The sequence below is a fragment of the Neophocaena asiaeorientalis genome, unplaced genomic scaffold (genome assembly GCF_003031525.2).
Source record: "Neophocaena asiaeorientalis asiaeorientalis breed wild unplaced genomic scaffold, Neophocaena_asiaeorientalis_V1.1 scaffold43, whole genome shotgun sequence".
NCBI classification, from domain to species: domain Eukaryota; kingdom Metazoa; phylum Chordata; class Mammalia; order Artiodactyla; family Phocoenidae; genus Neophocaena; species Neophocaena asiaeorientalis.
In genome coordinates, this window is record NW_020173674.1 from 12,559,527 (window position 1) to 12,586,686 (window position 27,160).

General features: G+C 40.1%; 1 protein-coding gene across 7 annotated transcripts in view; it reads left to right on the forward strand.

Moving 5' to 3' along the window:
* The window catches only part of AGBL2 (AGBL carboxypeptidase 2), a 39,022-nt gene continuing 11,862 nt past the window's right edge, over positions 1–27,160 (forward strand). For 4 of the 7 annotated variants that reach the window (XM_024748984.1, XM_024748988.1, XM_024748990.1 and 1 more), the window contains exons 1-10: positions 1–471; positions 645–780; positions 1,070–1,133; positions 5,462–5,554; positions 6,313–6,498; positions 14,806–14,913; positions 19,946–20,099; positions 21,911–22,693; positions 24,464–24,620; positions 26,672–26,798. In XM_024748984.1, coding sequence (XP_024604752.1) covers positions 745–780; positions 1,070–1,133; positions 5,462–5,554; positions 6,313–6,498; positions 14,806–14,913; positions 19,946–20,099; positions 21,911–22,693; positions 24,464–24,620; positions 26,672–26,798 — 1,708 coding nt within the window. In that variant the 5' untranslated portion in view covers positions 1–471; positions 645–744. The remainder of the gene's footprint in view (positions 472–644; positions 781–1,069; positions 1,134–5,461; positions 5,555–6,312; positions 6,499–14,805; positions 14,914–19,945; positions 20,100–21,910; positions 22,694–24,463; positions 24,621–26,671; positions 26,799–27,160) is intronic. The other 3 variants (XM_024748987.1, XM_024748986.1, XM_024748989.1) reach the window with 3 other exon arrangements.

Sequence of the window (27,160 nt, forward strand, 5' to 3'; positions counted from 1 at the left end):
GTGACGAGAGTGTTTTGTGGTCGGTGCGCGACTGCTTCTCTACCTGCGGACCGTGTCCCCCGCCTCGCTCACGCTCCTCTGTCGCCACAGGCTCTGTACGCACCCCTGCTGCCCCGGACGGGCCGGGGCGCGGAGGCGGTAGCAACCTTCCCTCTGCAGTCGTAGGACATCTCTACGCCCCGTCCCGCGACTCTCCGGGAAACTGCCCTTCGCCACTTTCTGCCTGACCAGGAAGCCCTGAATCCCTGAATTACGTTTTCAGAGCCCACTCTCCGGGCTCTTGACCTTTCTTTTCCACCCACCCCGAGACGACTGCACCGGACCCCTCATCCCCTTTTCTTTCACTTTTCTGAGGCGACCTGGTGGGGGGCATCTCCCTCACTGGGGGGGAAAGAAGCATGGGGCCAGCAGGGGTCCTGGCGCTACCGGAGGAGGAGGCTGGAAGACAAGGCGCTCTCCCAGATTCTTCAGGTGCGCATCGGGCCTCGTGGCGGGTCCTTGTTTATCTGAGGAGAGGTTGGGTTGGCAGGGAAGACGGAGCGGTGCCGCAGGGTTTCCTAAGGTAGCGTGGGAGCTGCGAAGCGGAGGGAGGGGACGTGGGTGAATTTCTACAGTTTTTCACTTGTTCTGCTCTGGTTTTTTAGCTTCTCCTATGTAATCAACTGCCCTTTTGGAAATTGGTCAGGGATTGTTGCTGGATGTCGGTGTCACTGACGGGTCTTCAGCATACCATGCAGAAGTAACATGTTCCCAGCTTTGGAAACAGAGCTAAAGCAGCAGGTCGGTACACACTCCTCTCCAGGCACTCCACAGAAATCCAATACTAGATCCGAAGGTATATTCTGGTGGCATCTTTTTCTGGCTGGAGATCTTGATCCCAAAGATAGAATAATTTGCACAAATGTCTTTCACATGGTTTGTTTACAGAAGTTCTCAGGTATAGTGTTCTCTGCAACAATGCTTGTGTATTTTTGTTAAGAGTCAGTATTATTCTTATAACAGGCTGTTATAATAATTCTCTACAATTATGAAAGCACTTTCTTGATTGAGATGGCCTCTCGTTTCACAGACTCTTCCTGAGGCCTATGAAGACTTTATGTACCATCACCTCCAGTACTATGGCTACTTTAAAGGTAATATCTCATTCTTATCTAGCATCACCTTTCCTGGGTTCATGAAGTAAATTGTTTGATCAACTGAGAGAGTTGTGCTTGGATAAACTGATGAATTTTTCCAGCACCACCATTAGTGAAAGAACTTCCTTTCCCTACTGATATGCTGTGTTACCTCTGTTGCGTGTCCATTTATACAAGGGTTTGTTTGTCTGTCCTTGCACCAATACCACCCTTTCTTAATGACACCACATGGCATTAAAACAGTCTTGATATCTGGAAAGACATGTCCTCCCATATTGTTGTTCTTCAAAAGTGTCTTGGCTGTTCTTACCTTTTTATATAATTTTAGAATTGGCTTGTGATGCTTAAAAAAATATATGGGATTACATTGAATCTATAGATCAAATTTGACAAGAAATGAGAATTTTCCAATACCAGGTTCTCCCATCTATTAATATAGTCTAATTCTCTAATTTACTTAGGTCCTCCTTAATGTCTCCCAATAAGATTTACAATTTTTTTCATAGAACTGCATATTTGTATGCTATTATAAGTGATTTCTTTTTAAATTTTGATCTTCTAACTTTGCTCCTGGTATTTAGAAATAAAATGTAGGGCTTTTTTTGTTTGTTTGTTTGTTTTTTTGTGGTACGTGGGCCTCTCACTGTTGTGGCCTCTCCCGTTGCGGAGCGCAGGCTCCGGACACGCAGGCTTAGCGGCCATGGCTCATGGGCCCAGCCGCTCCGCGGCATGTGGGATCCTCCCGGACCGGGGCACGAACCCACGTCCCCTGCATCGGCAGGCGGACTCTCAACCACTGCGCCACCAGGGAAGCCCCTAAAATGTAGGTTTTTATATTGATTTTATTTCTATCAACCTTGTTAGACTTTCTTATTAACTATTTCATTTTGTAATTTGTTGAAAACTGAATTTCCAGCTCACCAGATTCAGCAGAGCCCTCAGGACAAAGCAGCTCCCACTCTGAGTGCTGCACTTTAACTCTGAGTACTTGCCTTCACTTGGTCGTATAGCTGCCTCCCAATTTTCCACTTTACCATACTGCTTCTCAAGTCTTCTCCTCAGCATGAAATGGAGAAAATGATGTTTAATTCACATAAATTGGAATGTGAAAGCTCTTTGGAAAATGGGTTGTACTCATTGTAAAGGCCTGTGGTGGCAGGTGGTGACTAGAAGGAGGTTTGCTAGTAGTAGTGGTTTGGGTGTTGACCTGCATGTTGGAGGTGATGAACTAGCCTTCCAGCACGTTTCAGTAAACTGCCTATTCTTAGCTGAGAGGGGCAGTTTACCAAACTGCTACGCACCAGCATGTTGGGAAGAATAATCCTCGATACCTGTTGAGTGGCTCTTTTGGGGAAACAGAGGATTTGATACCGGACCCCTTGCAAAAGGAGAAGCGTCTGTGTGAGTAATAATCAGTGTTGTATGACCCCCAGAACCCTCACGTCCTTGAGCAACAGCTCCTGGTGTTCAGGAGAACGTGGCCTAACGTGGGAGAAGCCAAGGGAGCAGCCTTGGCCACCGTTTCTGGTATCACTGAAAAATGTTCTCTCTTGGGGCTTCCCTGGTGGCGCAGTGGTTAAGAGTCCGCCTGCCAATGCAAGGGACACGGGTTCGAGGCCTGGTCCAGGAAGATCCCACATGCCACGGAGCAACTGAGCCCGTGCACCACAACTACTGAAGCCCGCACTCTAGAGCCCGCGAGCCACAACTACTGAGCCCGCACGCCTAGAGCCCATGCCCTGCAACAAGAGAAGCCACCGCAGTGAGAAGCCCATGCACTGCAATGAAAAGTAGCCCCCGCTCGCCACAACTAAAGAAAGCCCATGTGCAGCAGCAAAGACCCAACACAGCCAAAATAAATAAATAAAATTTTTAAAAAATGTTCTCTCTTAAAAAACAAAGAAAAAAATTTTAAATGAAAAGAAAAATAAAACAAAAAAATATTCTCTCTAGATCTGCTTTGGATTTTGTAGGTTTAAATTAAAATACTGTGCATTCTGGATGATCTTCCTCCAAATTATTAGAAAATTTGTTAAAACGCCTTGGTCAAGAGTAACACATTGATTGTTTTTCATGCAGTTTTGGTGGATATATTTGTTAAGGCTCTTTGCATAAGAGTGGTGGAAACCAATTCCAGCCAGCTTAAGCAAAAATAATTTTTTACAGGGATTCCACAAGTTTCTTCTGGAATCCAAGGGTAGGAATGCAGTTGAATTTCTCCCTCAGTACATATCCAACCAAACATCAGTTCACTTCTCTTTACTGCACATCCTTCCCCCACCCCAACCCTCCCCCAGCTACCATCATCTCACTATTGAAACAGCTTCATAATTGGTCTCTTGGCTTCTCTTGTTCCATCGTGCCCCCTTCCAATCCATTTTCCACACAGCAGTGTTCTTTTTTATGTGCAAATCTGATTGTGTCCCTTTTCTAGTTAAAAATCTATGAATGACATAAGACCCAAAAGCCATAAAATATAACACTGATAATTTTTACAGCAAAAATTTTAATTTCTGTATAGAAAAAATACCATTAGTCACGGAAAATAATTGGAAAAAAATTTTGTGACAAATATGTCAAAGGGTTAATTTCCTTAACATAACAACTCTTACAAATCAATATGTAAAAGATGACCAAATAGAATAATGGACAAAGGACATGAGCAAGGAGTTCATAGAAAAGAAAACACAGTCAACAGGCTTTATGAAAAGATGCTCAATTTCACCTCTAATTAAAGATACGAATCAATATGTCAAGGTACCATTTTTAAATTATGAGATTTGGGCAAAAAATATTTTTTTTTCGGTCAGGAGGTGGGAGAACACTCTCCCACACTGCTGTTAGGAATGTGAATAGATAAGATTTTTTAGAAAGGCAGTTTGGCAATAGGTGGAAAATGTAAAATGGTACTTAACCTTTGATGTAGCAATTCCATTTTCATTTTCAAATATGTATCTTATATTTTTGCTCATCCCAGTGCCCAGAAGGCTTTTCCATTCTGTGTCCCAGAGCTCCTGGCAGGGAATAGAAAGGCAAGGGTTGAGCAAAGGAGACTGTTAAGATGGAATGGCTCAGGAGCCAGCCGACCACCCCCCTTCAGCTTCCTCCTGCCCCATTTGCTGACACTTGAAATAACATTGATAAGAAACAATTGCCAGTCTTAATATAATAAAAAAACGTAAAATGCAAAGACAGCTGCTAGAGGTGACACAGCAATGTAGATGAATTTTAGTTAGAGTATAACTGATAACCTGACACCTTCCCCCACCCCCGTTTTGATCACTGGAGTGAGGAAGATATTTTTCTTCATCTTTGTAGCAAAGCATTTATTATGTTGTTATTGTTGTTTTTTTAAACCAGAAAAGTACAAAGGAGGTAAAAAAGGAATGAGTTATAATGTGCTTGTTTCAAAAAAAAAAGAGAAGAGAAGGAAAGGAAGGAACAAAGGAACGGAGGAAAGAAACCAAAAAAGAAAGAAAAGGAAATATATGTATAAGGTTAGAAAATTCAAATGGTAGGAGAAAAACACAAAAGGAAATTAAGAGCTCTCCCTGCCCCACCCTTAATATAGCCACTATTGTAATCATTTTTTTCAGGAAAAAGAAAATATATCCTCAAGTGTCTATATATTTTTTCTTCTTAATTCTCATAGGGATCCTATACATAATCTTCGATTTTTTTGTTTAAAAATAGAGCCTTTTCATATGAGCACAAGAAACATCTACCTCATTCTTTTTAGAGCGCCTACAGTATTCCATCTCATTAACATGTCATAATTATTTTAACTTCCCTTTTGTTGGATGCTTTGGTTGTTTGCACATTTTTATTACTTGAACATTACTGCAGTGAGGATCTTCGTATATGTATCTTGATGAGCTTTTGTTAAGAAAATCTATAAAGTAATTTCTAGCAATGGGATTGCCGAATCAAGGGTTTGGGTGTTTTAGATCTTACTAGACACTGCCAAATTGCTTTCCAGAAAGTTTGCACCAATTTGCCTTTTTGTCAGCAAGAGTACTTGTTTACTTACACCTTTGCCAGGGTGAGTGTGAACACACATAAATGTTTTTCCTGTCTGTTAGGTAAAAAACTGTTATCTCCTTGTCATTTTGATTTACATTTCTTTATGAGCGAGATTGAGCAGCTTTACCATCTTTTCAAATGTTTGTTGCCTTTTCCCCCTGCATTAAACAGTGGGGGAAATATTTTAGACACAGAAATGCAGGGGCCCAAAGTGGGAGCGGGGGATGGAAAGGTATAGGGAACATGGGCAGGAAAAAGAAAGATCCATTGGACCAACCATACCTCTTCCTTCCTCTTTCTAGGGCCTACCTGTCTATCTTCAACTGTGCACAGACAGATAGAAGCTGTGAGCAGAGGTATTTCATGTCCTTCCAGACCAGAAAACGGAAACTCCTGTAAGGAAATGTCTCTCCCTCCTGCTCTCCCCACCAGAGCTGGGAGTTACCACCCTAGGGGCCTTCAGCCTTTCCTTCCTCTTTCCCTTTCTTTTCATTCTTCCTCTCATTTCCTTTTTTTCCCCCTTTGTCCTTGAATGCCCTTGTTTTCCTCCCTTTTTTCCCATTCTTTTTTATTTTTTTCCCCATTCTTTATTTCCCAAGAACTCTTCTCTCTCTTCTGCCCCTGCTCACTCCTCTGCCCCTATCCACCTCCCTGTTTTGTAAGTCTCTCTGTCCTTTGAATGGTTATATTATGAACTTGAAATTTAATTTGTAGATTGTTTCACTGTAGTTAATAAAGTTTTATGTCCTTTTTTTCTAAAACGCTAGTAGTTGAATTGAAAGTTTTCTTTTTTGCCTCTCTCTAGACAAAAATAATAACACACGTTAAGTAACTTTTATTTGTAACCCACTGTTGAAATGTCTTTGACCCATTAACGTTGATTTAAAAAAAAGAAAAAAGTTTCTTCTAACTTACTCTAAAGCTTTACATTTAAATGTTTAACAGACTAAGGCAGAACTTTAACTTAACATTTTATAGTTTTGATGCTGTCATCCCGTACTAAATCTCTTTGAAGGAGAAACATGTCATAGGATTGCGTATCTGTGCTAATATATTAACACAGTGCTTAAACTTACATATTTGTTACAGTTGAGCAGTAAAGTTCCCAAGGAAGAAAAGGAAACTGTTCACTCATTCCCTTTCCCTTTGGCAGATTCCCTTATGCTGAGTTCACCACTTCTTAAGAGCAGACAGCTTCTTCATGATGACCTTGGTGAAGTAAACCCACGTCTTCGAGAACCCCGAGATCTCTTTGCTTTTTTCTCCACCAGTGGGCCACTGCAGGCTCCAAGATGGCCAATAGAATGTGAAGTCATCAAGGAGAACATTCATCATATTGGTAATGTGACTTACGTGTCATGGTCTTGCCGTTCTGACAGACTATATTACAGTTTTAAGTTCTACATACCAAAGTACAAGACGGGACAGAGTCACCATCTGTTAGCTCACCCTTAACATGTTTAAGCTCTGGGAAACTGGTATACACTCACCAAAGTCAAAAGTTACACTAATGTATAAACTAGAATGCTTCTGAGTTTATTGGAATGGGAGGATACCTTTCTAGAGGCCAAAATATATCAATACTTAAATCTGTTTTCTAGATTATTCCCATTTCAGTATGTTTGGTTGAGTTTTATAAAAGTTGTATTTTTACCAGCTTTGGTAAAATTGATGAACACCATGTATATAATACCAGAATGTAGTTTTTACTGTTTTTTTCCCCACGGTTTTATTGAGATATAATTGACATAAAACATCGTATTAGTTTAAGGTGTACAATATATATTGCAAAATGACTTTCATAGTAAGTGTAGTTAACATCCACCAACTCACATGGTTACATTTTTTTCTTGTGATGAGAACTTTTAAGATTTACCTTCATAGCGACAGAAGAGTTTCCAACTAACTCTATCAACCAAATTTTTAAAAAAATTTTATTGGAATATGGTTGATTTACAATGTTGTATTAGTTTCAGGTGTACAGCAAAGTGAATCAGTTATACATATACATATATCCACTCTTTTCTTTTTAGAGTCTTTTCCCATATAGGCCATTACAGAGTATTGAGTAGAGTTCCCCGTGCTATACAGCAGGTCCTTATTAGTTACCTATTTTATGTATGATATGTGTGTATTATGATGTCAGTCCAAATCTGCCAATTTGTCCCTTCCCTCACTTATCCTCTGGTAACCATAAGTTTGTTTTCTACATCCGTGACTCTACTTCTGTTTTGTAAATAAGTTCATTTGTACCCCTTTTTTTTTTATTCCACATATAAGCGATATCATATGATATTTGTCATTCTGGGTCTGACGTCATTCAATATGATGGTCCATCCATGTTGCTGCAAATGGCATTATTTTTATGGCTGAGTAATATTCTTTTTTATGGCTGAGTAATATTCCATTGTATATATATACCACATCTTCTTTATCCATTCCTCTGTTGATGGACTTTAGGTTGCTTCCATGTCCTGGCTATTGTAAATAGTGCTGCAGTGAACATTGGGGTGCATGTATCATTTCAAATTAAGGTTTTCTCCAGGTATATGCCCAAGAGTGAGATTGCTGGGTCATATGGTAGTTCTATTGTTAATTTATAAGGAGCCTCCATACTGTTCTCCATAGTGGCTGTACCAACTGACATTCCCAGCAACAATGTAGGAGGGTTCCCTTTTCTCCACACCCTCTCTATACTGTTTGTAGATTTTTTGATGATGGCCATTCTGACTGGTGTGAGGTGATACCTCACTGTAGTTTTCCTGCCTCCTTTATCAAAGATAAGGTGACCATATGTGCGTGGGTTTATCTCTGGGCTTTCTATCCTGTTTCATTGATCTATCCTTCTGTTTTTGTGCCAGTACCATACTGTCTTGATTACTGTAGCTTTGTAGTATAGTCTGAAGTAAGGGAGCCTGATTCCTCCAGCTCTGTTTTTCGTTCTCAGGATTGCTTTGGCTCTTTGGGGTCTTCTGTGTTTCCATACAAATTGTGAAATTTTTTGTTCTAGTTCTGTGAAAAATGCCAGTGGTAGTTTGATAGGGATTGCATTGAATCTGTGGATTGTTTTGGGTAGCAGAGTCATTTTCACAATCTTGGATTCTTCCATTCCAAGATCATGGTGTATCTTTCCATCTGTTTGTATCATCTTTAAGTTCTTTCATCAGTGTCTTATGATTTTCCTCATACAGATCTTTTGTCTCCTTAGGTAGGATTCTTCCTAGGTATTTTATTCTTTTCGTTGCAATGGTAAATGGGAGTGTTTCCTGAATTTCTCTTTCAGATTTTTCATCATTAGTGTATAGGAATGCAAGAGATTTCTGCGCATTAATTTTGTATCCTAGTACTTTACCAAATTCATTGATTAGCTCTAGTAGTTTTCTGGTAGCATCTTTAGGATTCTGTATGTATAATATCATATCATCTGCAAACAGTGTCCAAAACTATGTTGAATAATAGTGGTGAGAGTGGACAACCTTGTCTTGTTCCTAATCTTAAAGGAAATGGTTTCAGTTTTTCACCATTGAGAATGATATTGGCTGTGGGTATGTCATATATGGCCTTGATTATGTTGAGATAAGTTCCCTCTATGCCTACTTTCTGGAGGGTTTTTATCATAAATGGGTGTTGAATTTTGTCAAAAGCTTTTTCTGCATCTATTGAGATGATCATACGGTTTTTCTCCTTCAATTTATTAATATGGTGTATCACATTGATTGATTTGCGTATATTGAAGAATCCTTGCATTCCTGGGATATACCCCACTTGATTATCATATATGATCCTTTTAATGTGCTGTTGGATTCTGTTTGCTAGTATTTCATTGAGGATTTTTGCATCTACGTTCATCAGTGATATTGACCTGTAGTTTTCTTTCTTCGTGACATCTTTGTCTGGTTTTGGTATCAGGGTGATGGTGGCCTCATAGAACGAGTTTGGGAGCGCTCCGCCCTCTGCTATATTTTGGAAGAGTTTGGGAAGGATAGGTGTTAACTCTTCTCTAAATGTTTGATAGAATTTGCCTGTGAAGCCATCTGGTCCTGGGCTTTTGTTTGTTGGAAGATTTTTAATCACAGTCTCAATTTCAGTGCTTGTGATTGGTCTGTTTATATTTTCTATTTCTTCCTGGTTCAGTCTCAGAAGGTTTTGCTTTTCTAAGAATTTGTCCATTTCTTCCAGGTTGTCCATTTTATGGCATATAGTTGCTTGTAGTAATCTCTCATGATCCTTTGTATTTCTGCAGTGTCAGTTGTTACTTCTCCTTTTTCATTTCTAATTCTATTGATTTGACCCTTCACCCGTTTTTTCTTGATGAGTCTGGCTAATGGTTTATCAGTTTTGTTTATCTTTTCAAAGAACCAGCTTTTAGTTTTATTGATCTTTGCTGTCGTTTCCTTCATTTCTTTTTCATTTATTTCTGATCTGAACTTTATGATTTCTTTCCTTCTGCTAACTTTGGGGGTTTTTTGTTCTTCTTTCTCTAATTGCTTTAGGTGTAAGGTTAGGTTGTTTATTTGAGATGTTTCTTGTTTCTTGAGGTAGAATTATATTGCTATAAACTTCCCTCTTAGAACTGCTTTTGCTGCATCCCATAGATTTGGAGTGGTCGTGTTTTCATTGTCATTTGTTTCTAGGTATTTTTTTATTTCCTCTTTGATTTCTTCAGTGATCTCTTGGTTATTAAGTAGTGTATTGTTTAGCCTCCATGTGTTTATATGTTTTACAGATTTTTTTCCTGTAATTGATATCGAGTCTCATAGCATTGTGGTTGGAAGAGATACTTGATACGATTTCAGTTTTTTTGTTGTTTTTTTTTTTGCAGTACGTGGGCCTCTCACTGTTGTGGCCTCTCCCGTCATGGAGCACATGCTCCGGACGCACAGGCTCAGCGGCCATGGCTCACGGGCCCAGCCGCTCTGCGGCACATGGGATCTCCCCAGACCGGGGCTCGAGCCCGTGTCCCCTGCATCAGCAGGTGGACTCTCAACCACTGCGCCACCAGGGAAGCCCACGATTTCAGTTTTCTTAAATTTACCTAGGTTTCATTTGTGACCCAAGATGTGATGTAGCTTGGAGAGTGTTCCGTGACCACTTGAGAAGAAAGTGTATTCTGTTATTTTTGGATGGAATGTCCTATAAATGTCAGTTGAGTCTTTCTAGTGGGCAGGACTGCATCCGGTGGTGTGTTTTGAGGTGTCTGTGACCTTATTATGATTTTAGGCAGCCTCTCTGGTAATGGGTGGGGTTGTGTTCCTGTCTTGCTAGTTGTTTGGCATAGGGTGTCCAGCACTGTAGCTTGCTGGTTATTGAGTGGAGCTGGATCTTAGTATTGAGATGGAGATCTCTGGGAGAGGTTTCGCCGTTTGATGTTACATGGAGCTGGGAGGTCTCTGCTGGACCAATGTCCTGAAGTTGGCTCTCCCACCTCAGGGGCACAGGCCTGACACCCGGCCAGAGCACCAAGACCCTCTCAGTCACACGGCTTTTGGTAAGTCTGAGGTCTTCTGCCAACCTTCAGTAGGAGTTCTCTAGGAGCTGTTCCACATGTAGATATATTTCTTATGTGTTTGTGGGGAGGAAGGTGATCTCCACGTCTTACTCCTCTGCCATCTTGAAGGTCTCCCCACTAAGGTACTTTTCAAAACATAAACCACTCCTTTGAGGAAAGAAGTTGGTTTTCATTGACCCAGTAGGTAATTTTCTTTGTTCACTTGCTTAATTTCTTCTAATCACTCTCAGGCACGGTGACCCACTACAGTGAAAGTCAGGAAACCTGGTTCCATCTGCCACTTGCTGATCATGAGTCACTGGGGAAAGTGCTAGACCTCTCTGAGCTGAAGATTTATTTTCCCTCGAAACTCTGGAACTCCACACTCCAGAGGCCCTCCTTTCGATGTGCTGCCTCTCCCCTTCTGCGCAGGTCCTAAGAAGAAAACATTTTTTAAAAAATTTTATTGAAGTTTAATTGACTTATAAAGTCATGTTTCAAATGTATAGCCCAGTGATTGTGTTTTATATATAACTGCGCCACCAGGGGAGCCCAGCCCTACTATTTTTTAATCATATTTTGAGTTGATTGGAGTTTCTTGTGGGAATGGTGGAGACTTTCTTTTATGACATTATTGGCCATATCTTTGAGTTTTTGATGCAAGTACAATCTTTAGCCTTCATTTTATGAAGGATTTTCAGAAGTGGGGACTTTTATGATTGCTGGAACGCTCATGTCTCTGCTTAAGACTGCTGATAAACAACTGGGTGTTTCTTATTTTCTCACTTTCCTCTTACAATATTCATTCATTGTATATTCATTAAGCATCTACCATATGCTAAGTGTAGTGCTTGGTATTAGAGATATAGTGATGAGCAAATGGAGACACTCAGAGCTCACAGACTAGTGAGGAAGTTAAAGATAGAACCAGGCAATTGCATAGCACTTGGTCCCTCTGGGAACACTTAACCCCAACCTGGAAGTTCAGTGAGGGTTTCCAAGAGAAGTTGACACGGAAGCTGAAATCTGAAGGATGAGTTAGAAGTGATCCAATTGAAAGGATCAAAGCAAAATATTCCAGTTAGAGGAAACAAAAAGAACAAGACATGTTTGGGTAACCATGAAGCCTTCAACATGAAAGAAAAGAGATGAAACTGAAGATACAAGGATTGGCTCAGTGTCTTAACTGGGGACAGAACTGCCCTTAGGGTGTTTGGAAATTGTTGGGGGGCACATTATGAGTTGGCACAATAGCTGAGAAGTCTTAAGGTCGTCTGTTCCTACCCTGTAGAAGTGGGGTTTTTTGGGTTGTTTGTTTGTTTGGCTGCATTGGGGCTTCATTGCTGTGTGTGGGCTTTCTCTAGTTGCGGTGAGTGGGGGGCTACTCTTTGTTGTGGTGTGCGGGCTTCTCATTGCAGTGACTTCTCTTGTTGCGGAGCACAGGCTCTAGGCACGCGGGCTCAGTAGTTGTGGCTCATAGGCTCTGGAGCGCAGGCTCAGTAGTTGTGACACACAGGCTTAGTTGCTCCACAGCATGTGGGATCTTCCTGGACCAGGGCTCAAACCTGTGTCCCCTGCATTGGCAGGCAGATTCTTAACCACTGCACCACCAGGGAAGCCCCCATTTTTCAATTGGATTGTTTTTTTGCTGTTAAGTTGTATGAGTTCTTTATGTATTTTGGATGTTAGCCCCTTATCAGATATATGATTTGCAAATATTTTCTCTCATTCAGAAAGTTGCGTTTTGGGAATTTCCTGGTGGTGTAGTGGTTAGGACTCTGCACTTTCACTGCCAGGGCCTGGGTTCGATGCCTAGTTGGGGAACTAGGATCCTGCATGCCATGTGGTATGGCCAAATTAAAAAAATAAAGGGCTGCCTTTTCATTTTGCTGATGGTTTACTTTGCTGTGCAGAAGCTTTTTAGTTTGATTTAGTTCCACTTTTTTACACTTTTGTTGCTTTTGCTTTTGTAGTCAGATTCAAAAACTCATCACCAAGACCTGTGTCACGGAGCTTACTGCCTGTGTTTTCTTCTAGAAGTATTATGGTTTCAGGTCTTACATTCAAGTCATTAATTCATTTTGAATTAATTTTTGTGTGTGGTATAAGATAGTGGCCCAGTTTTATTCTTTTGCATATGGCTGTCCAGTTTTCCCAACACCATTTATTGGCGAGACTGTCCTTTCCCCATTGTATATTCTTGCCTTCTTTGTCATAAATTAATTGACCATAGATGCATGGGTTTATTTCTGGGTTCTCTATTCTTTATTTTATTTTATTTTATTTTTGCCGTGCCACATGGCATGCGGGATCTTAGTTCCCTGACCAGGGATCAAACCAGTGCCCCCTGCAGTGGAAGCACAGAATCCTAACCACTGGACCACCAGGGAATTCCCTGGGCTCTCTGTTCTGTTCCATTGATCTATGTATCTTTTTATGCAGATATCATATTGCTTTAATAACTATAGCTTTGTAATAGAGTTTGAAATCAGGGAGCATGGTGACTCTAACTTTGTTCTTCTTTGTCAAGGTTGCTTTGGCTATTGGGGATCGTTAATGGTTCCATATAAAATTTGGGATTGTTTGTTTTACTTTTGTGAAAAATGCCACTGGAATTTTGATAGGGACTGCATTGAATCTGTAAATTGCTTTGGGTGGTATGGACATTTTAATAATATTGGTTCTTCCAACCTTGAGCACAGAGTATCTTTCCATTTATTTGTGTCTTCTTCAATATCATTCATTAATGTCTTATAGTTCTTGTTTAAATTTATTCCTAGGTATTTTACTCTTTTTGATGCAATGGTAAATGGGAATGTTTTCTTAATTTCTCTCTGAGAGTTCATTATTAGTGTATAGAAATGCACCAATTTTTGTGTATTGATTTTGTATTTTGCAACTTTACTGAATTTGTTATTAGGTCCAACAGTTTTTTGATAGAGTCTTTAGGGTTTTCTGTATATAATATATGTCAGTCGCAGTTTTAGTTCTTCCTTTCCAATTTGAATACCTTTTATTTCTTTTTCTTGCCTAATTGCTCTGGCTAGGACTTCCAGTACTATGTTGAATAAAGTGGTGGGAGTAGGCATCCTTGTCGTGTTCCTGATCTTAGAGGAAAAGCTTTCAGCTTTTCACTGTTGAGTATGGTGTTAGCTGTGGGCTTGACATATGTGGCTTTTATTATGTTGAGGTAGTCCCTCTATACCCATTTTGTTGAGATTTTTTGTCATAAATGGATGTTGAATTTTGTCAGATGCTTTTTCTTCATGTATGGAAATAATCATATGATTTTTATCCTTCCTTTTGTTAATGTGATATATCACATTGACTGATTTGCAAATGTTGAACCATCCTTGCATCCCTGGAGTAAATCCCACTGATCATGGTGTGTGATTCTTTTGATGTACTGTTGAATTTAAGTTGTGTCTTTATATATGCCCTTGGCTTTCATCACTGGCTACTGTACTTAAAATGATATTGAGAAGTCACCCAAGTGTCATATGAGAAATCTTTCAAAATTGAGTGTTAATGAAGAAACCTTGTTTCCTCTGAAGAAACTGATATACTTATTCCTCTATATTAATAAAAAATATGTAGCTGAGCATATTTTCCTGACCAGGAGCTCAGGGACAAATTTTGAAGAGTTGATGGAACAACTATATTGACCTTTCTGCCTTATTTTTAGGTCTTCTATTTAAAGTTTATACTTCTGGGGCTTCCCTGACGGTCCAGTGGTTAAGACCTCACCTTCCAATGCTGGGGGTGTGGATTTGATCCCTGGTCGGAGAGCTAATATCCCACATGCCTAGTGGCAAAAAAACCCAAAAAACATAAAACAGAAGCAATATTGTAACAAATTCAATAAAGACTTTTAAAATGGTCCACATCAAAAAAATCTAAAACAGTAAAGTTGATACTTCTGTTGTATATGCTTTTTGTTAAAAATTTCTCCATAGTCTTTATAGAAAGAAGAAAGACATAATTAATTTACAAACACACTGGAAACTTAGGGTGGGAATTTGGTTTGATTCCACCCTACTAGCCATTTGAATAATCATTATTATGATTTCATGTCAGTTCTAATAAAGTGCCTTTTGTATTATTTCTTTTTTTTTTTGTATTATTTCTTATTTTGTACTTTTTAATGTCTCCTTTCAGAGTGGGTTCCACCTCAACCAGAATATTACTATCAACCTACAGGAAATGAAAAGGCACCAGAAATTGTAGGAGAAGAAAAAGGCACAGTTGTCTATCAGTTAGATTCAGGTATTGTCATCACACTGAACAGTGAGTGATTAATCATGACCAAATTACAATAACATATTTTCTATAATAAAAGTGATTTTCAAAAAGTCATATTTTAGTGATAAAGAAACTGTCTTTTCCAGACCAACCTGAGTGGGAGCCCTGAAATTCATGACCAATCAGTTTTAAATTTTCAATCATTTTTTTAAAATGTTATTATGTTTTCTTAATAGTTCTGAGTCCTTTTTATAGCTTCTTCCTTGTTATTCCCCTTCCTGAAAATCAGATGTTGGATCTTTGGGGAGTTTGCTCTTCTTTTCTCTACCTCCTGAACCATAGTGAGTATTTTGTAGTATGTGCATATGACTGTCATTTACTCTGTGGTTTCCTGCATTAATTTGCAGGCATCCTAGTGGTAGAATTTCTGTCTTTTATAAAAACGTTCAGGACACTGTACCCAACAACAAAATACACATTCTTTTCAAGGGAACATGGTAAATTCCCCAGAATATACCATATACTAGGTTGTAAAGCAAGTCTTAATACATTTAAAAGGATTGAAGTCGTACAAAATATATTGTCTGATCACAGTAAAATTAAATTAGAAATCAACAACAGAATGAAATCTGGGAAATCTACAAATATTTGCAAATTGAACAACACATTCCTAAGTAACCCATGGGTTAAAGAAATCATAAGAGTTCAAAAATATTTTGAACTGAGTGAAAATAAAACAACATATCAAAATTTATGAGATGCAGCCAAAGCACTGCGAGGTAAATTTATGGCTTTAAATGCCTGTATTTAAAAGGAAGAAAGATCTCAAATCAATTACATAAGCTTCCACCTTAATAAGTTAGAAAAATAAGAGCAAACTACATCCAAAGTGAGCAGAAGGAAGGAAATAATAAAGATAAAAACAGAGATCAGGGCTTCCCTGGTGGCGCAGTGGTTGAGAGTCCGCCTACCGATGCAGGGGACACGGGTTCGTGCCCCGGTCCGGGAGGATCCCACGTGCCGCAGAGTGGCTGGGCCCATGGGCCATGGCCGCTGAGCCTGTGCGTCCGGAGCCTGTGCTCCGCAATGGGAGAGGCCACAGCAGTGAGAGGCCTGTGTACCGCAAAAACAAAACAAAATAAAACAAAAACAGAAATCAGTGAAATAGAAAAGTAATACAGAAAATCAAACCAAAAGTTGGTCCTTTGGAAACATTAACAAAATTGACAGAACTTTAGCCGGATCAACCAAGAAAAAAGGAGAGGAGACACAAATTATAGAAATCTGGAATGCAAGGGGACACAAGCATCAACTCTACAGAAATCAAAACAATTACAAGGTAATGCTATTAATGACTTTATGTCAGCAAATTAAACAACATAGATGAACAGGAGAAATTGCTAGAAAAACATATCAAAACTGATTGAGGAAGAAATTCAGATTATGACAAAGAAATTGAATTAGTAATTTTAAATCTTCCTGCAAAGAAATCCCTGGGCCAGATGGCTTAACAGGATTTGTTTGAATTGTACCAAACATTTAAAGATGAAATAGCACTAATGCTTCAAAACTTTGAAAACAGAGGAGGAGGAGGAAACACTTCCCAGCTCTTCTTATGAAGCCAGTATTCAAAGCCAGACAAAGACATCACAAGAAAACTATAGATTGGTGTTCCTCATGAACATAAATGCAAAAATCCTCAACCAAATACCAGCAAACCAAATTCAACAGCATATGGAAAGGATTATATACCATGACCAAGGGAGATTTGTTCCAGGAATCCAAGGGTGGTTCAACATAAGAAAATTGATGTGACACACCACATTAATAGAACAAAGGGGAAAAAAAACACAGTCATCTCAATCAATGCAGAAAAAGCATTTGACAAAATCAGGCCTTTCATGATAAGAACATTCTGAAAACTAGAAATAGGAGAGAATTTCCTCCGTTTAGTAAAGGATATTTATGGAAAGGATGAATCAACTTCAAACCCACTAAAACAGCTATAACAGCAATACAGACAATAACAAGTGCTGGGGAGGATGTGAAACAGATGGTAATAGTAACCTTTAAGGCAGAAAAGATATATCATGTTAAAGAGAAGTAAGCTAATAGATAGTAATGATCAGAAAAGAAATCTATTTTATTGGAGGAGGAACATGTACCAAGTATAATTAGTAGAAATGAGATGTGTTAAGTCAGTGAAATCAGGGGAGGTTTTTACAGAAAAAAACTGTAATAGGAAGGAGGGACTGCAATATGTTTACATTCCTACAACTAGAAAAATAAAATGAGCCAGTTTTAGCAGAGAGGACCCATCTGAGATGTGGTTACACGTGCTCCGCTCCCAGTTGCCTTGATTTTGAGCTCTCGTTACTATTTTGGCAAAAGCTGGTGAGGTAGAAAAGGTGAAGCAACTCATAGTCTACCTAGCTCCACCTTATGGAATGTCTGAGGAGGAGCTTGGGAGACTTTAAACTCAGATCATAAGTCAGTAGACTTGGGTTATAAATAGTAGGGGATATACTGCTCCTGCAACCTCAAGAAATTCTTGGATATTATAAGCCTGTCTCACCTCTCGTTGACTTTGCTGTAGTCATTTTCAATAAATCAGATGACCATGAATCGCCACCGCTTCATCTGTTCTATCCAGACATATTTCTACAAAGGAGGAAACCCTGGGATTGAGAGATCATTCTCCTGATATGGCAGCTTTTGTGAATTGTCCTTATTGTCCTGTTACTACACATTTGTGGCAGCTGTCTTGATCTTCTTGTCCTTTGGATTCATCAAGGAGAGTTGAGCCCACACTGTTGGAGGAATGAAGAAACAGAAAACTGAGAAGATGGGGCTCCGGGGAGAATCTGGGAGTTTGTTAGCTTAGGAGACCTAGAGCAACCACTTGCTGTAAGGATATTGAGGGGAAAATAAGAAAGAGGTTTTGTTATTGAAAAATGTTACTGTGGGCTATGAGTTGGATCATTTGTTTTGTTTTGTTTTTTTTAATTTATTTTATTTTATTTACTTTTGGCTGTGTTGGGTCTTCGTTGCTGTGCGCAGGCTTTCTCTAGTTGCGGTGAGCAGAGGCTACTCTTTGTTGCGGTGCGCAGGCTTCTTATTGCGGTGGCCTCTCCCGTTGCGGAGCACAAGCCCTAGACATGCAGGCTTCAGTCGCTGTGGCTCGCGGGCTCAGTAGATGTGGCGCATGGGCTTAGTTGCTCCACGGCATGCGGGATCCTCCCTGACCAGGGCTCGAACCCGTATCCCCTGCATTAGCAGGTGGATTCCCAACCACTGCACCATCAGGGAAGCCCCTGGATCGTTTTTAAGTTACCTTAAAGACTAAAGAAAATATTGAAATTCCTATATTAATGACATCTGGTTGCCGATCTGTACTTTGATTGTGGTTCCATGAAGAGATCGAATAACATGGGTCCCCAACTCTTAAATGGATTTACTTGTACTCCTGCTGCTGCTTCTGTTTTTACTTCCTTTTTATGCTCGCTTTCTCCTTTGCTTTCATTTATTATCCAAATATTTATTCTCTAAGTCTCCACAGTGGCAAGGTTGCGTATAGAAGCAAAAGTCATCATAATGTGAATATACTTACTAATGAACTGACTACTTATAAAATCAGACCCCTACATGTTTCTATTTGTTTAATTCTCGTATCTGTCCTGCCCGATGGTCAGCATCTTTGCTGGTATCAGTCACTTGTTGATGGTGGATATTGTTAGCATCTGACAACATAATGCAAGTACAGTAAAAAATTAATTGCAAACTGAAATTATCCTGGGACTTCCCTGGTGGCATAGTAGTTAAGACTCCGTGCTCCCAGTGCAGGGGGGCTGAGTTCGATCCCTGGTCAGGGAACTAGATCCCACGTGCATGCTGCAACTGAGAGTTCGCATGCCACAACTAAGGAGCCTGTGTGCCTCAACTATGGAGCCAGTGAGCCACAACTAAGGAGCCCACAAGCTGCAACTAAGGAATCCGCCTGCCACAACTAAGACCCAGTGCAACCAAATAAATAAATAAATATTTTTAATAGTAAAATTATCCTTAGAAGAGATGCAGGATTGTATGAAGTTGATGAATGTTAAAGAATTGCTTGCACCACTGCAAAGCCATTGACAACTGAGAATCTAGAAATTTTTTATCAGTTAACAGTTAAAGAGAACATCAACAAAAGATGACAAAATAGATTCTTCTGGACACAACTGTTAAGAACAGTGTGGTACAAAGAGAATCCTTGGGAGAACCGTGGGGACTAAAAGAGTTTTGCAAAAGTAACTGCAAAAAATCAAAGATGTCACATGGCATTCTCACTGAATTTGTCTGAAAAATTGTAAGCCCACCAAAATAAAAAAAAATTAACAATTGATTCTTTGTTATTCCAAAGATTAGAAAGAGGTTGTGATTATAATCTAAATTTTCCTAAATAAAATAATATAAATTGTGTAATGTTTCTTGTTTTAGCTTAATGTTAAAGAAAAAGTTTCAATCATAACCTTTTCTTTTCACTAATTACTATGATATTTTGTTTCCCCTCTTAGACAAATTGCACTTGTGCCAGTTCTTCTCATGCTTCTATTTTTGTTATATTTAAATCTGGAATGATATACCAAACAATGACATGGAGTGTACTTTATTTTCTCTCTTTTTTTCCCCCTTTATCTTCTTTTTAAATTAATAAATAGGTGCTATTTGGCTTTTTGTTTGTTCTTGTAGAATAAGATTGCAAATGTTTTCCGGTGCTCCACTTAGAATGTAATTTTTTGCCAACATCCTTTTAAATTAGAGTTTAAATGGGTAGAAGCAGTATTTGAGTTGCCAAGGGTAACCAGGTAGCAAAAGGAAGTCCTCTAAACTACTTAAAGGTCTTCAAATATATACATTTTTAAAAATTAAAAGTCTCAGCAAGGACAATGGAAAATTTAAATACTCATTGTTCTTAAGCTAGAATAGTGCTGAACACAGAAGGGTTCAATTAATGTTTGCTGGATAGATGGATTCTGAGTGAAACTTGGACTGAGTATGTCTGTCTCTTCTGCAGTGCCCACCGAAGATTCCTATTTCACCAGTTCCAGAGTGGGAGGCAAACCAGGGATTATCAAGGAACTGGCAGTCACATTGCAAGGACCAGAAGATGATACTCTACTGTTTGAATCAAGGTTTGAGAGTGGGAACCTGCAGAAAGCTACTAGAGTGTGAGTAACAGAGGAATTTCCCAAAGGGATGATGACTGAAGTGACTGAGAAGTGTCTTCAGGAATCATGTTAGCGATCAGGAGTGTTTTTGTGAAAGAGAAAAGTGATGAGAGGTAATTGTGAGGACGATGAAGAAGAATGGAATCATTGTGACTCATACTTTTCAGAATGAAAATTTATCTAAATTATTTTTTCTACTTCTAAAAGAAATTAGTGCACGTTTGAAATTTGCATCGTTGACCTGAAATAAACAGACTGTCAGATATTTCTCCAGCAAAGATGCGTTTATTCAGGATTGGCAGAGAACTGCAATTCAGGGTCTGCAACCACGGGGGACGCCACATGCAAGTCCCACACTACAAGAGAGGGAGAACATTTTCACTGAGAGGAGAAGGAAGTTGGGAGGGCTCCAGTAAACAAAGGGTCCGTGGCTTTTCATTGGCTGAGTCCTTGCCAGGAAGGAAAAGGAGTCTTTTTTTCTTCCTGTTGGGCTCTGCTATCATTGCAGGGCATGAGAGCTCCCTCTTCTGGTCTCCCAACTCTATTTAATTGGGTTTCTGGTTATTAATTTTTTACAGTCTCAATAAAAATACCATAAAAGTTGCAGTTCTAAAAAAAAAAAAAAAAAAAAAAAAAAAGTTGCAGTTCTATAATCATACCTCCTGGATGCAGCAACTGTTTATAGTTTTGTGTATATGCATTAATTTTCTTTCTCTCTCTATAATATGTAATATACACAAATTATATATTTTTTAAAATAGGAAAGTGGTATACATACTGTTTTACATGTTGCTTTTTTCCACTTAATAAAATTTAAATATTTTTCTATGGCCATATCACAGATATTCCTATTGTCCTATTGTATGGATACTCCATACCTTATTTACCTTGTCCCCAACTGATGGGAAATTAAGATGTTTACAATATTTTGCTTAATGAATTAATACCCTTAGGCATTTTTTTTTTTGGTCGCACTGTGCAGCTTGCGGGATCTTAGCTCCCCGACCAGGGATCGAATTCATGCTCCCTGCAGTGGAAGCGCAGAGTCCTAACCACTGGACCACCAGGGAATTCCCTGCATTTATATTTTTAAGTATTTGTGGTTTTATGAGATAAACTCTAGAAATAAAATTGTTGGTTCAGGGTTTGATCACTTCAGTACTGCTAGTTTTTGCCCATTTGCCCTCCCAGTGTGATTTCAGTCCCCATCAACTGTGTGTGAGAGTGCCTGGTTCGCAGCACTGGAATGTTGATGAGGTGGAGGGGGAAAGGGCATCCTATTTTAATTGGTACTTCATTAATTATGCATGTGGGTGAATATCTTTCCATGCTTTTTGGCATTTGTATTTTGTCTTCTGCAAGTTCAACAAGGTGAAAGCATTCCAGAGATGCCCCCTCATCTTCAAATAAGTGAGGATCAGATATAAAAATAGCACAGAGGGCTTACAGGTCTCCTCTACAGTGATGGCTTCACTGCTGTTCAGTGTGTTGAAGAGAAATGTGTTGAAGTGGTTAGAAACTGCTATTGGATACTCTCAAAAGATACCAAAAAGCTCACAGTGCTCCCAGAAATGCTGTGCAGCAGTGGAAGTTTTGAGATTCTTCCTGTCCCAGTCCGAATAAACTTTCTTTTCCCAAGTTCCTGCTAGCCTAATATGTGAGTTGGAAAACTAGGGAAATAAGAAAATAAATATGTGATGTAGCAGGCTTTTCTGTTGTAATAAGATCTGTTTTTACCAGAGGGAAACAATGTTTGTTTTTTGAGGGGCGTGTGGAGTTATAGAGATATTCTTCTGTGTTCTCTATTACAGAAACACCTATGAGTATGAACTCACCTTGCGAACTGACCTCTACACGAATAAGCACACTCAGTGGTTTTATTTTCGAATTCAGAACACCAGAAAAGATGTCACCTATCGCTTCACCATCGTCAACCTCCTGAAACCCAAGAGCCTTTATACTATAGGGATGAAGCCACTCATGTATTCCCAATTGGATGCCAGCACCCACAGCATTGGCTGGAGGAGAGAAGGAAATGAAATCAGGTACTATAGGAGCAACACGGATGATGGGCAGCAGCCCTTTTACTGTCTCACATGGACCATTCAGTTTCCACATGACCAGGACACTTGCTTCTTTGCACACTTCTACCCATATACGTATACTGACTTGCAGTGCTTCCTCCTGTCAGTGGCAAACAGCCCCGTCCAATCTCAGTTCTGCAAACTCCGAACTTTATGTAGGAGCCTTGCAGGAAACATCGTCTACCTGCTCACCATCACCAACCCAGCCCGGACCCCTCAAGAGGCAGCTGCAAAGAAAGCTGTGGTCTTGACTGCCAGAGTGCACCCTGGGGAAAGTAATGGCTCTTGGATTATGAAAGGCTTTTTGGACTTCATCCTTAGCAACTCCCCAGATGCCCAGCTCCTCAGAGATATCTTTATCTTCAAAGTGGTTCCCATGTTAAATCCAGACGGAGTGATCGTGGGGAATTATCGTTGTTCATTGGCTGGAAGGGACTTGAACAGGCATTATAAAACTATTCTGAAGGAGTCTTTTCCTTGTATCTGGCACACCAGGAACATGATCAAGAGGTGAGGCTTTTATCTATTAGTCTTACTCTGAACGCTGTCAGCACTATCTGATGGCATGAGATCTCTTCTCATGGCACAGGAATCGGGTATAGCTTTGTGGACAGTCTTCAACGTTCTCTTTGCAGCCACTTGGGTTTGTTCATTTTCAAACTTTAAATCATGTCTTAGCTTTGGGTTGAAACTGAACATGCGAGATTTCAGCTAGAAGCATTTCACTTGTAAGTGAAATGATTGAATGGAAAAGGTCAAAAGTCAAGGAGTTCATAGGTCTTCATGATGGGACTTGTGTAACAGTAATAATAATAGTAGTACCTAACAATTAGTGAGTGCTTATGTACGACAGGCAGTATTACACATGACCCGTTTAATCTTCACATTCACCCTGTGAGGTAGGCGCAATCAATATCCCCATCTTGTATATGATGAGGAAATTAAGGCCCAGAAAGTTTAAGAAACTTGCCCAAAGTCATAGAGCTAGTTCTCTGGTTGCAGAGTCTGAATGCCTTATTACCATCTTATATTGCCTCTTATGAAGAATGAATAATAATGGGACTTCCCTGGTGGCTCAGTGGTTGGGAGTCCGCCTGCCAATGCAGGGGACACGGGTTCGAGCCCTGGTCCGGGAAGATCCCACATGCCGTGGGGCACAACTACTGAGCCTGCACTCTAGAGCCCGTGAGCCACAACTACTGAAGCCCATGTGCCTAGAGCCCGTACTCCACAACAAGAGAAGCCACTGCAGTGAGAAGCCTGATCACCGCAACAAAGAGCAGCCCCCGCTCGCCACAACTAGAAAAGCCCGCGTGCAGCAACAAAGACCCAATGCAGCCAAAAATAAATAAATAAATTTATTTTTTTAAAAAAAAAAAGAATAATAAATCAATCTGCATTTTCCAAGCATATATAAAAGCAGTTGAAGCCTATGATAGAATAGCACCCGCCTTAAGGGAGCTTCCATTTCGCTGGGCATGCAACTGCAGCAGATACGAATATGTGAACGCACGCACCTTCTCACCATATCTGTGTGAATGGCTGAGAGTTGTGTTGGGTTGGTAGGCAAAATGGCTAAGAGCATATATTGGAGTCAGGCAGGCCTGGGTTTGAGACCTGGTTTTACTACTGGCTGGTTCTGGGACCATGGAAGTGATTTAACCTCTCTGTGCTTCCGCTTTCTTATCTGTAGAATGGGGATAATAGTACCTGTGCTGGGTGGTGACTGTGAGGATTCAATGAGATAATCCATGTAATCTAATAGCACAGTACCCTGCACACTGTAAATGTGGGGCATTATTGTTACCACCACCTTCATCATGGAGAAGATGTTTGGAGGTGTCCTGGTAATCAGGAAACAAAGAAGAGCTGAGTCTTAAAGGAACTAGCCCTGGAATGTCAGAAACCAAGGCTTTCTTTGGTTCTTTCCCCTCTCTACCTCTCTCTCTTTTCCACAGTTCTGCACCAGAGTGGGCTTTCCTTTGGTAGATTTTCTCCTCTTTCTTGTCAGCTTATGCAAGGCCTACCCATCTCCCCTTTCCACATCCCCTTTTCCATCAAGTTCCTCTGGCTGGCAGAGGCAAGGAGTGCTGGTGACATGTTTCCAGCAGGGGCTGAGGTTTGGCATAGGGTCCTTTGAAGGTCATTAGGGGCTGAAATTTTCTTAGGGGGGAAAGTATCAACAGACATCCTTAAGGAAGAGACTCCAAAGGATCCTTGATCATGCTCATGCCCTGTATATCCACTGAGTTCTTTGTTTGCCTCCCCCACCCCCAACAGACTTCTTGAAGAAAGGGAGGTTCTCTTGTATTGTGATTTCCACGGCCACAGCCGTAAGAGTAATATCTTCCTGTACGGCTGTAATAACAATGATCACAAGTTCTGGCTTCACGAGCGAGTCTTTCCTTTAATGTTAAGCAAAAATGCACCAGATAAGGTAAGCATGTAAGGTAATTTTCTGTCCATTGACTAAGGGGGAAGGATAACTCATTGCTTCCTATATGCAGTGTTTGATTTGCCACTTTTATCTCTCCATTATCTTGGGTAAATCCCAGCTACCTGGACTTCAAGAATTTAGAAACGTGTGGCTTTAAGAATCACTCTGTGTCCGATGAAAAGATAAGTAAAATGTAGTATATCCACACAATGGAATGTTATTTGGCAGTAAGAAGAATTAAGTACTGGTATGCTAGGACACGGATGAACCTTGAAAACATTATGCTAAGTAAAAGAAGCTAGACACAAAAAGCCACATATATGATTCCATTCTATGAAATGTTCAGAAGAGGCAAATATATAGAGACAGAAAGTGGGTTAATGATTGCCTAGGGCTGATGTGGGGAGGATGGCATGGGGAGTGACTGCTAATGAGGGGTACTGGGTTTCTTTTCGGGGTGATGAAAATGTTCTAAACTTAGGTTGTGGTAATGGTCGCACAACTCTGAATATCTTTAAATCACTGAATTGTGTGCTTTAAATGTGTGGATTTTATGGTATGTGAATTATATCTCAATAAAGATGATTTTTTTAATTGCTCTAGGCACAGGTTCAAACTGTTAGTAGGTAGAATTCTCTATCATCTTTCATCCTGTGTTTGGCAGTGGAAGAAGGGACTGAAGGACAAATGCTAATATTGCTAATAGCAAAATGCTAATATTATATGAGCCTCCACAGAAACGTTTATGTAATACAAGATCACAAATAACTGCAAGATATTAAAGGGCTAATAAAAACAACTTAAAAGTCTTTAATAGTTGGCTGAGTAACAGCTCTGTGACAGTTGTATCTGCATTGATTTAGAAGCTGGTTTTCAACATCATAAATAAATTCACAAAATGTAACTGTCATTGGAAAGAAGAAAGAAGAAGGCTGGATTCAGAAAAGTATTTAAATGACAGTGTAAATTTTCTCACATAAAGATACAGGACAAATGTTTTGTCTCTGCTACTCTTATCTGTAAAAACAGAGAAGAAAGAAAAAGGAAGCCTTTTTTCCTTCTGCCCTTTATCCCTCCCTCCCTTCTTTCCTTTCTTTTTCCTTTTCTTTTTTCAATCTTCCTGTTTTTTCCAGGAATCTCTTTTCTTCACATGAAATCCCATCGGGAACCTAGCATTTAAAACAATGAAAAGCAGCGCTGGGCTAGTTGAAGTGGGCGGAGGGAGGGCTCAGCACCCTGCCGTCCTGTGTCCTCCTCAGTTCTTGTGCAACAGGAGCGCCCTGGGGCTCCTCGGTAGAACCTCTGGATTTCAGAGAGCACAATTCAGAAATCACTGGTAGTGAGACGCCTTCCAACTCTAAAGCATTTTCAGCAGGACAGGATAGGTTGGGATAGTTGCAAAGTATATGTTTACAGACTCCAAGTGAGGAAAGAGAATTGGGGCGGTCATGAAAGACAGTGGAGGATATTGAACTCCAAGCCAGAAACGTTAGTGATGAGCAGCAGAAGAGCTCTAGGCAGAGGCTGTAGGGGCGGGGCACACACAGCTCATAGAAAGAGGGCAAATGCAGCTAGACCCAAGGGTTCAAGTTGGGGAGGGGTAGAAAATAACCCTTAGAAAGGCTGGCTAGTGCCTTGAATGCTAAAGTAAGCCAGCGTTCCCAAACAGGCCCTCAAGGAACCCTAGTCCTGCAAAATGTCCCTGGGGAAGGTGGCGAAGGAAAGGAAGGGTTCATGAGCAATGAAAATCAGAATATACTCTCTCCCCTTTGGAGGGTCAGCGTTCACAACAACATATTAAATGCTCTGAGAAGTCCCGCAGAGGAGGCCTGTTTGGTCTTGTTAAACCTTCTTCCCCCTGACCAACAGAACTCATTTTTTTCCTCTTTTACATCTAGTAACATCTCTTAGAATTAGTACGTTATGGAACATACGTTAGGAAGTAACATATAGAACCCAAGGGAACCATTTTTTTAATTCATATTAGTGAATTTTAGACATCTTAACGTTTGCCAATTTATAATTAACAGAGGGCTTGGATTTCTCTTTAGTTCTCTTTCCATAGTTGTAATTTTAAAGTCCAAAAGTGCAAAGAAGGAACAGGACGAGTCGTGATGTGGCGGATGGGAATCCTAAACAGCTATACCATGGAGTCTACCTTTGGTGGGTCCACACTGGGTAAGCTCTCTTTTGTATATCATAAGCCAGCATGGCAAGGGGATGCCAAGCAAAGCACTGGGGAGATGAAATCTCCTTGAATGTTGGGGAAATAATTGACGTAGAAGATTTTCTTGTCTGTGCCTTAATGTTAAATTTGAGAACCCAAAATATGAGTGTGAAACGTAATACCTGATGGGGCAGTATGGCATAGTCGTTGCTCAGGCCCTGGAAATCAGGCAGCTCTGGGTTTGAATTTCCGTTTACTGGCAATAATAATAGTACCTGCATTACAGGCACTACTTAATGAGGAAGTGCATATAAAGCACTTGACATAGTGCCTACCACAGAGTAAAGCCTCAGTAACTGTAGCCATCATGATT